This window comes from Sceloporus occidentalis, unplaced genomic scaffold (genome assembly GCF_023333645.1).
Source record: "Sceloporus occidentalis isolate IW3139 unplaced genomic scaffold, rSceOcc1.0.p SCAF_10, whole genome shotgun sequence".
NCBI lineage: Eukaryota > Metazoa > Chordata > Lepidosauria > Squamata > Phrynosomatidae > Sceloporus > Sceloporus occidentalis.
The window spans coordinates 22,351,526-22,362,116 of NW_028316990.1; the positions used below are offsets into that span (position 1 = coordinate 22,351,526).

General features: G+C 55.1%; 1 protein-coding gene across 1 annotated transcript; it reads left to right on the forward strand.

Annotated features, from left to right (window-relative positions):
- Positions 1-353: 353 nt before the first annotated feature.
- SCNN1G (sodium channel epithelial 1 subunit gamma) lies at positions 354-9,754 on the forward strand. The gene is made up of 13 exons (XM_089540235.1): positions 354-425; positions 1,345-1,678; positions 2,243-2,540; positions 2,793-2,986; positions 4,199-4,302; positions 4,934-5,097; positions 5,588-5,686; positions 6,177-6,294; positions 6,854-6,932; positions 7,479-7,536; positions 7,944-8,005; positions 8,106-8,181; positions 8,547-9,754. The coding sequence occupies exons 2-13, from the start codon at positions 1,362-1,364 to the stop codon at positions 9,000-9,002; spliced, it is 2,025 nt and encodes a 674-aa protein (XP_089396361.1). The 5' UTR covers positions 354-425; positions 1,345-1,361; the 3' UTR covers positions 9,003-9,754.
- The last annotated feature ends 837 nt before the right edge of the window (positions 9,755-10,591 follow it).

Sequence of the window (10,591 nt, forward strand, 5' to 3'; positions counted from 1 at the left end):
GCTTTATAGCCATTGCTTTGGGTCCTTGTCTCTGGAGCAGCAGAAAACAAGCTTGCTTGTGGCCTCCCTTCCAGTCTTTCAACAGGGCTCTCCAATCCCCCCTTGACCTCCTCTTCTCCAGGCTGAACATCCCCAGCGCCCTTCCGAAGTCTTTCCCCGTAAGGCCTTATGGTTCCCAGCCCCTTCCCCACCGGGGCCCTCCTGCTCCCGATGGAGCTGAGTCGGCGGCAGGGGGCGCCCCATTCCCCGCTTATCCCTGCCTCCTTCTCGGGGGCTGGCTCTCTCTCTGGGCTCAGCCTCCTCCTCCTTGCCTTGGTCCTCTTCCCTCCCGGCTGCGGCTTCATCGGCAAAGAGGCAGCGGACGGAGGAGGAGGAGGAGGAGAAGGGGCCGAGGAGCGCCGCCGGAGGGACCCCTCGCCCAGCAGGTGCTGCTCCTCGGAGGCAGGGAGGCTGCCTTCCTCGGGGCCCCTGCTGCCGCCCAGGAGAGAGGCCTCGCTCTCTTTCCCCGCTTCCCCTCTCTCTTCCCTTGGTCCCGGGCAGAGCTGAGCCCAGGCAGCCCAGCCCCGGGCCCCGCTGCCCCCTTCCCTCCTTGCATTCTCCCTGCCGGTCTCTCCCTCTTGGCTTTGGCCGGAGGAAAGGGCACAAAGGGGCCCGCCTTGGGCCCCTCTCTGGCTTCGCTCCCCTCCAGCCAAAGGCAGCAAGGGCTGTCTCTCGGGCTCCTTCCCAGGAGACGGAGGGGGCTTGCGGGGGCTGTGGGTCTCCCTCTGCTGGGAGCCCCTCTGGACCTGGCAGAGAGGAGGGAAGGATGGGCTTCTCCCAGGAGCCCCAAGGCCAGGGGGCTTCCTCGGCCTCTTGGGACCCAGCCATGGAGGGCCAGCCTGATGGCCAAGAGGGAGTCTGGACTCGAGAGCACAGGGACGTAGCTAGGATTTTGGGAAGGGGGGGGGTCCTGACTAAGTGCCACCATTATCATGGGGCTTGGCTGCGGCGGCGCAGCAGCACACACCATTCATTTTTCTAATGGAAGGGGGGGGTCTGGACCCCAAGAACCCCCCCCCCCTTGGCTACGTCCCTGGAGAGCAGCCCCCCAGCAGCCAGCTTCGGAAAGGGTCCGAAGGGGAAGCCCTGGACGAAGGGCCCAAGGCTGGCCCCCAAAGCCCTTGGCCACTCACAGCGGGCCCCCATCCGCACACACAGCCCCCTCCGCTCTGCCACCCCCTAAAGTGTGTAAAACACCCGGAGGAGCAAGTGTGGCCCTGAGGGTGCTCAGGGCACAGAGTCCCCCAAGGGAGGGGAGGGAGGGAGGGGACGGCAGTAACACCCCGCTCTTCTTCCCTCTGGCAGCCCCCCTCGCAGCCATCATGGCTCCCACTGAGAAGATCAAGGCCAAGATCAAGCGGACGCTTCCGGTGACAGGGCCCCAGGCGCCCACCCTGCGGGAGCTGATGCACTGGTACTGCATGAACACCAACACCCACGGATGCCGTCGCATTGTGGTCTCGCGCGGGCGCCTGCGCCGCGGCCTCTGGATCCTCCTCACCCTGACTGCAGTGGGGCTGATTGTGTGGTACTGTGTGCAGCTGGTCATGAACTACTACGTGGCCTCCGTCTCGGTCACCGTCCACTTCCACAAGCTGCCCTTCCCGGCTGTCACTGTCTGCAACATCAACCCCTACAAGTGAGTGGCTCCGGCTTCACCTTCCTTCCACCCCTGCAGTGCAGACCAGACCGATCTGCTCTCTTGTCTGTGCGTGTGTGTGTATCTGTGCCAGGTTTTGCTTTGAACTTAATACAGGTACACAGTTCTGGAGTAAGGAGCTGAAGAGTTATGGGTCCAAGTTAAACCATGTTTGCTGGGGAAGAGTGCTGGGCTGGCTGCTCTGGTCACACTCCCACTAGAGAACCAAAATCAGGGCAGCCATGTGCTCTTGGATAATCTTGGTTCTTAGACAAAGGTGGAAACTCTGTGCATGATTGTCTAAAAAGCAAGCATGGGATTTAAATGCCTATTCAGCTTTCTGTTTCTTTCCTGTATGAGTTCAGGAGTGTGTATGTGAGAGAGAGTGAGTGCTTCGTTGTAAGCCCTGGAAAGAAAGTGCAGGACGAACCCCAAATTAACCAGGCAGCCACCTCGCACCAGATCAGGCCCACACCAGTGCCTGGTGCTGTGCCTCTTTCGCCCGCCTCTCTGCATCCCAACAGCTGGATGTTCCCTTACCAGAGGGCTCCTTTTCTTCCACAGGTACAGCGCCATAAAAGGCCACCTGGCAGAGCTGGACAAGGAGACCAGGATGGCCCTGCAGTCCTTGTATAGCTTCCCGGAGAGCAAAGCCCGGGAGCGCCGCGAGGCAGGCAGCGAGGAAAGCAACAAGGGCCAGTTTCTCAAACTCTTTCCCCTGCTGATGGCCAGTGACCTCCAGCCCCAGCCTGCCATCAATGTCTCCTCTGGCTACAAGCGGCGGATTGAGGCCAGCATCTTTCCGGGCAGCTCCAGCATGGTGAATGTCAAGAACCCAGAAGACATTGTGGGCTTCCGGCTGGTAAGCCTCACTCCATGCCTTTCCTCCACACACAAACCACGGCTGTGGCTGCAGTGGGGACTCTCTTGCCCAGAGAGTCCCGACTGTCCATGCCCCCTGCGCTTGGGGTCATGCTTTGGGTAGGGCACAGCTCCTGGACCTGTTGGCCCCTCTTGGTTCAACCCCTCTGCAACCTCAGGGTGAGTTATGATGGTCCTCTCCTTCCTTCCTTCCTTCCTTCCTTCCTTCCTTCCTTCCTTTCTTCCTTCCTAGTGTGACCCCAGCAATAGCAGCGACTGTGCCCTTTACACCTTCAGCTCAGGGGTTAATGCCATCCAGGAGTGGTACAAACTGCACTACATGAACATCATGGCTCAGATTGACCCCGAGGAGAAGGAGAGGATGAGCTACTCCCCCAATGAGCTCATCCTGAGCTGCTCTTTTGATGGTGTCTCCTGTGACTCCAGGTCAGTCCTGGCTGCTCCTGGGAAATGCCCATAGAGAAAGCGAGCACATGCTCTGGAGCCGTGCCGGTTTTGTGTGTGTGTGTGTGTGTGTGTGTGTATGAAAACTTCCAATGGGGGGGGGGGTCAGTGGGCCAGTGTCCCAACTTTAAAGGAGCCATTGCAGGATCAGAGCTCTTGGGAGCACGTTGACATTTCAGACTAAAAGTCGGAGTGGGTTCTCCAGCCCCACTGATTTGGGGGCCACCAGCCTCCACTTTCAGGAATAGTCTATCAAGCCCATAGGATGGCGACACCCCCAGACTCAGGGGTGGTTGGGGGAAAATTCAGTCTTGGGGACTCTGCTCCCCACCATCTGCAAAATGGAAACAACAGTCCTGCTTCCTGGGGCAGTTATGAAGGTGGATTCCACCAGGATTGCAAAATGGGTTCAAACCGAAAGTGCTGCCAATTGGGGAGGCCAGAGAGGTGCTTCTCTGGAGTGTCCTTGAAGAAGGCAGAGAGTGGAGCTGGGCACATGTCTTGGCCACAGCTGAATGCGGAGAGCAGTGGAGATCTCCAAGAGGCTGGCATCTGTTTGTGGGGCCCTTGAGCTTTGTGTGGGGTGGGGCGGATCTCGGCCGAGTTCCTGATGCAGCGCAGTTCTCTGAGGCAGTGCAGTGAAGCCGCACTGGAGTTGTGCCCAGCCATTTGTGCATCAAAGTGCCAAAACCTGTTTGCTCAGGAGTCAGTCATCTTGGATGCCACTGGGCCTGTCTCCCAGCAAAGGAGCTCAGGGCTTCAGCCTTGGATGCCTTGGCCTGAGCACTGCCCAGAAGCCAGGCTAACTTTGGACTGGGTTGTCCCTTAGTTTTTAAAGAAGTGAAGCTTCATGTGGTGAGATGCAGCCAATGGGGTGGTGAATGTCAATGGGGTGGTGAATCCACCCTGGATTATAGTCCAGAAACCCTTGGAGGTGGAGGATGCTATCTGCAGAATAGGTTCAGCACCTTGGAAAGCTCTGTTCAAACCCAGCAGATTAAAGCCTGACATGGATTCACTGTCAGGGGAGCCACAAACCATATGATCCAAAGCAGCAGCTGCTCTTTTGGGGTCACTGGGTTGGCTTCAAGGTGGGGCAGCCCAGGGGAGCCACCCCAAAGGCTGAGACCCACTGGCTTACATGGAGCCTTTTTCAAAATGCCCCCCAATTCAGCCTTGCTTGATCTCCCGCAGGAACTTCACTTCCTTCCACCATCCGCTGTATGGGAACTGCTACACTTTCAACAGTGGGCAGAATGGGGAGGTCCTGAGTACATCAACGGGGGGCAGTGAAAACGGTAAGGGGGACCTGCGGGTGGGAAAACTGTCTGTGATCTTGATATGCTCAGGAGCCTTGGGGCCACTGGGCTCCAACAGAAGGCTATGGTACCACTGGGTGCGGGTGCTGTTTTTCCCCAAGCTGGAGGAGGTTCTCCCTGGTTTTCAAAGTTTTGTCTATTATGGGTATTTTTTTGTCTGAACGGAGAACTTCAAAAAGAGCTGTGTGCTTTGGCAGCCCAAATTGGACTTGTTGGGGATCCAAGGCATTTCCCTCTCTGTAGTAAGATGGCGCATGGAAGGCCTCCTGGGTGGCTAGAGTTTCATGAAGTGTTGGTGTTCAGCTGCCAGTTTCACCCGTCAAAACCTGCTCAGAACTGACAGCCTTTATCATCTTGGGAATTCTCTCCTCTCCTTCATTTATTTCTGCCAAATTTCCATTAGTGCCTGAGAAACAGCCTCTTCAGGTGCAGAGCAAGAACTCTCTCCCTCTCTCTGCTCCTTCAGCTCCTCTGCGCTGCATAAATAGTGCAGAACAGAAACAGCATACAGATATTTTGACAAAAGAAACATGGCTGCTTTGATTAAAACTGCCAAGCTTTTACCTCTGGTCTTCAGGGTTTACATGCCCACAAACCTTTCTGTGCACAGGGCTGCAGGTGATCCTGTACATAGATGAAGCCGAGTACAACCCCTTCCTGGTCACGTCCACGGGAGCCAAGATCGTGATCCACGGCCAAGACGAGTACCCCTTCATTGAGGACATCGGCACCGAGATCGAAACTGCCACGGCCACCTCCATTGGGATGCACTTTGTGAGTCATCTCCCAGGGGGCAGAACAGACCCTCCCAGCCCTGGCTAGCGGCCCTCCGCATCTCTTCTGCCTTGCTCTGCTGCCACTTGGGCCACAGAAAATTGTTTCCTGGTGGCATTGGATCAGTGGTGGAAATCGGATGGAACAGGGCTGAGAAGTTCCTGCTTCCCCTTTGAGGCTTAGCCTTGTTAACTTAGGACACACTTGGAGCACTGAATGAAGCACACCTGATCATGTGCAGAGTGCTTTTCCAGCAATCACACTTCCAGGATAAAGAGAAGGAAGAGTTTTCTAGGCAGTCTTGAGCCCAAGTTCTTACTGTGAATAGGGTTCACTGGGCAATGGGCTTGGGGAGGGGAATCACAAACCAGGGGACCAGAAAGCTCCCCCTCTCCTTCCCCCTCCATCCTATACCCCCTTTCCCTCCATTTCCCCCCCAAAATCCGGTGCTCTTGGTGCTCCAGCACATCGCTTCCCTTCTGCCTTGCAGACCACATCCCACCGGCTCAGCAAACCCTACAGCAACTGCACGGAGAACGGGTTGGACATCCCTGTGGAAAATCTCTACAACAAAAGCTACTCTTTGCAGGTGGGTGGGTGCAGGGTCCCCAGTCCCCCCAGCATCCTCAGGCCTCCTCTGTAGGAAGCCAGACCATGTGGCCCTAGGCTGCAGAGGGGCCAGGGATGCAGCTGGTGGGTCAGCTCTGCCCTGCAATGCTGCTAGAATGGGGGGCTATGGCTGGGGGCCCTTCTTGAGGATTCCCTGCTCCATGTGCCCCAAGCCCCACTGCTCCTGTGCCCAGCTAGCCAGGCCATCCCATTTTTATTTAATATTTTCCCCCAAATTTAACCACATAATTATAACAGTATGTCAAATACAGTCATACATTATCAGATCAAATCACATATAAGCATCTGTGTCCCTATAAATATATCCACTAATATGTAACAGCTATTATCTGTTATTTTGAATGCATTTCCCCCACCATGTGGCTGCTGGCATTCAGGGTTTGGAAACTCAGTGCCTCCCGGCTGTAAGGTCTAACCACTGGCTTCTCTGCCTGGCTTCTCTGCTGCAGATCTGCCTGCATTCCTGCTTCCAGAAATCAATGGTGTTGACCTGCGGATGTGCTCAGTATGCCCAGCCTCTGCCCACCGGGGCTGAGTTCTGCAATTACAAGAAGTACCCAAACTGGAGTAAGTACCCTGTTGGCATCAGTTTGCATCCTCTCTAACACACGTGCACTTCTAGTCCTTAAGGGTTGGGCTGGAAGGCCCCTGCCTCTCTCCTCACCTGAGCAGGTGCTAACTTGGAAGCCTTGTTTCCCAGGGACCAAGCCTTGAATCCCTCTGGGCAGTTTGGAGGAGAGTGCTCCCTTTTACTGGATGCTGCAGCTCCGAAGTAGGGGCAGCTTTGTGCTGAGAAGAAAAGGGAGCAGCCTGCTTTCAGCCCATGATGGAGTGGCCCTTTACATGGGGCCAGGAGGAGTTCTTTGCCTTGGAAGCAGTGCTGGAACCATTTCAAAAGAAGGGTTCTCTGGGAAGGTGGCAGTGGGCCCTATTTCCCTTCTCCCTCCAACCAGAATCCTTCAGTCAAGGGGGCTTGCTTTGCCCCACTCCCCATAGTGTCTCCTAGGGTTGGCCCAAGATGTCCTTCTGAGCTCCTGGACCCTCACAGTGCTTCAGAAGGTGCTCAGGTGCCTCCTTCTGCCTTGGCATTTCTTAACCGCTCTTCCTCCCACTTGCCTTCTCCCAGTGTATTGCTACTACAAGCTCCATGAACAGTTTGTGAAGGAGCAGCTGGGCTGCCAGCAGATCTGCAAAGAAGCCTGCAGGTAAGACCCCCACCCACCCCAGAATTTGCGAGATCCCTGGGAACTCCTCACCCATATGCCCTCCACCATGGGGCACATCCGCACTGACTCTCTTGTCAAGAAGAAGCCAGGCTTGAGAAAAAGAGGTTGTGATGGCAGAAGGTCCAGCCACAGGGGAGGGGACATCAAATGAGGGCCTTGTCAGTCCTTCAAATAAGAATCCTGCACTTTCAAAATAAAAAAACTTCCATGAGTCTCCAGATTTCTAGCCTTGCAGGAACATGTAGAGACAGAGCTGAGGCATCCAATGAAAAGGGGCAGGTGGAACAACCTGGGGGATGCAGACAGTGCAACAAACAGAAGAGGACATTCAGATGGGAACAGTTTCCAGCCTCTTACTATCTGTAAATTAAAGTTTTGGGGCTGAAGGGAAATTTAATGGGGGGGAGCAGAATTCTTACCGGGGCAGTGTTCTTATTTTGGGCATAGTGGGTACTGGGGCCTGACCTCCTGCCATCATGGCCCTTTTGGTGCCCACTTGCTGACCGTGTCCCTCTGTTTCCTCAGACTGAAAGAGTGGACCCTCACCACCAGCCTGGCTCAGTGGCCATCGACAGCCTCGGAGGTGAGCATCCCCCCGCGATTCCTGCCTGTCTTAGTGCTCCTGGGTCTCCTTTGCGCACATCATCTGTGCCTGAGGATGATGCTGGACAAGATCAACAAGGAAGCCCCCCCCCCCCCCGAGCTTAGGACTGCAGTAGCCCCAACCATGCACTGGACAAGGCACCAAAGGTGTGCAGGATTCAGTGTGGGGGCCTCTGAAGCTCAGGAGGGGGACAAGACAAAGATGGTGGGGTGGGTCCCAGAGGGGTTTGACAACTAGAAGGCCTGGGAAGAGGAAGGACAAAGGGGAGAGGGACTTTGAGGTGCTTGGTGCCTGGGAAGGAGACCCATAGAGAAAACAAGGGGAACCCTGCAAAGTGTGTCCAACTATCCCTGGGCTCCCTGATTTTATTTGATTTTCCTCAAAAGGAATGGATACTCCGAGTTCTCTCTTGGGACAAAAAGATGAGCAGCAACAAGATGTTAAACAAGTAAGTCCCCCTCCGTCCCCTTCTCCCTCTGGCAGCGGGAAAGGAGGGCACCCCACTAGAAGAGAAGGTGCTCCTGCAGCTCTCCTCCTTTCTCCCCCAGGACAGACCTGGCCAACCTCATGGTTTTCTACAAAGACCTGAATGAGAGATTCATTACAGAGAACCCAACAAACAATGTGAGTTTCCCCTGGCTGAGTCCTGCACAGGAAACTCGCCATCTCTCTTGGACGGGGGGGGGGGGGGGGGGCGAAGCCACGGGTCCATAGGTCTTCTGTAGTCAGGGCTGACCTTAGGATTCAGCGTCCCAGTGAATGTGGTCTGGGTTGGCTTCCATGAGCTCTTTCCAAAAGCTATGCTGCACAATCTCATTGATGAGACTCAACTGTTGAATGGTGAACTGATGCAGAGGAAAACCCCATTGATCCAGGGGGGGCTGCTCTGGGCAGGACTGGTGAAGGGACTGCAGTCCCTGCTTTCCCCACAGCTGGCCATCTCAGGCCACCATAAAGTGACCCTCCCTCCTTTGCTCTGTCCCTGCCAGGTGGTCCTCCTCCTGTCCAACTTTGGTGGCCAGCTGGGCCTGTGGATGAGCTGCTCAGTGGTCTGCGTCATCGAGATCGTGGAGGTCTTCTTCTTCGACACCTTCTGCATTATCCTGCGCCATCGTTGGCAGAAAGTGAAGAAGTGGTGGCGGACCAAGAAGGGCGGGCGAGGGGAGGAGGAAGATGAAGAGGAGGATGGAAGAGTGGGGGGAGAAGGGGCACAAGGACGGACCCCTCAGAGTGGCACAGTGGAGGTCCAGGGCCTCGACAACCCTGCCTGCGATGCCCATATCAATGAGGATGATGACCTGCCCACCTTTAACACGGCTATGCGCTTGCCCCTGCCTCCGGGGCACCTGACCCCTCGGACACCCCCGCCCAACTACAGCACCTTGCGGCTCTCAGGCGCCTACGACGGACAGCTCCCTGACACTCTGGAGGTCAAGAACCAGTGACCGTGTGGTTGACCCATGGCTGGGACACCCCCAACACACACATGGCAGGCTGCACGGCTGTGGCAACAGATGCCAAATATGGGAAGCGGCCCCTTGTATGTGCCATGTTGGTCTACTCACAAGACCCTCTCATCTCCCTTGGGGGGCATGGATGCCATCTTTGCCCTCTCTTGGGGGGGCAGGAGGGGGCTTGGCCCAAACTCGCAGGCTGCCATCCTGCATCAGAATTGTGTAGCTCCGGTCCCTCTGTGTGGAGCGATTCATGGACCATGCTACACAGCTCTTGTGTGGCATAGCACAGCTGGAGGTGCAGCCCAGTGAATGAATCCATCATGTGCAACAGTGCCTCATTGGTTCACAGCAGTTCAGCTTCAGACAAGAATGTCCAGTTCGTTCTGTGGGGGAGCTTACATGGGTGCAAGACACCCAAAGGATTCCAGCCAGGGTGCTTCCCCCCCAAAAAAAAAAGATTGCAGTAATTGTGAGGGGAACGGGGAAGTCACCCCAAAATCCCTCTGGGGCAAAGGAATGGCCTTAAAGCAGCACCCTGCTGTGCTTTTACCCTCCTGGTCCCATCAAACTGCAATGGTTGGGCTATGATGCTCCATGGTATGTATGAAGAATATTTTTTAAAGCTTCATTTGGTGCCTTTTAAGCCTTTATTCTTGTTGTTCTTCTTAAATGGGACTATTTTAAAATAGCTTTGACCAAAGGTGGGGGAAGAGATGTATTTAATAAACTTTTCTCAGGAACCATTATGCCTCCATGTATGTCTGAGAGAGGTCCTTCCTTGGGGGCTGTGGTAGGGCATGGGGGGGGGGGGGGCTCCCTACTGCCAGGGGTTTTTTGAAGCCACTCTGGGTCCTATGGCAGCCTCTAAAGGAGTTTCCAAAGGTACTGAACCCAGTATCTGCAAAACAGCTCCTGCAATAAAGCGCAATGTGAATCACCTGCAATCTGGACTGAAGCTTCTGGATGCCTTGCAGTGGAGAGAAGGCTTCGGCCCCTCCTGCGACCTCCTGCCTTTCCTTTGTGGTTCATGGGGGGATTCTGGGCAAGACATCTCTAGTCATAGAATCATAGAGTTGGAAGAGACCACAAGGGGCATCCAGTCCAACCCCCAGCCATGCAGGAAATCTCAGTCAAAGCATCCCCAACAGATGGCCATCCAGCGTCTGCTTAAAGACCTCCAAAGAAGGAGACTCCACCACTTTCCGAGGGAATGTGTTCCACTGTTGAACAGCCCTTACTGTCAGGAAGTTCCTCCTAATGTTGAGCTGGAATCTCTTTTCCACTGTTCTGGGTCATGTTCTCTGGAGCAGCAGAAAACAAGCTTGCTCCCTCCTCAATATGACATCCCTTCAAGTATTTAAATAGGGCTATCATATCACCTCTTAACCTTCTTTTCTCCATGCGAAACATCCCCAGCTCCCTAAGTCGTTCCTTATAGGGCTTTGTGGTTTCCAGACCCTTCACCATTTTAGTCGCCCTCCTTTGGACACATGGCTCCAGTGTCTCAATGTCCTTTTTGAATTGTGGTGCCCAGAACTGGATACAGTATTCCAGGTGAGGCCTGAACAAAGCAGAAT

Coding starts and splice junctions, on each gene's coding strand:
- SCNN1G (XM_089540235.1), top strand. CDS start 1,362: ATGGCTCCCACTGAGAAGATCAAGGCCAAGATCAAGCGGACGCTTCCG. Junction 5,098..5,587: donor CCTCCATTGGGATGCACTTT/GTGAGTCATCTC, acceptor TCTGCCTTGCAG/ACCACATCCCACCGGCTCAG. Junction 6,933..7,478: donor ATCTGCAAAGAAGCCTGCAG/GTAAGACCCCCA, acceptor CTGTTTCCTCAG/ACTGAAAGAGTGGACCCTCA.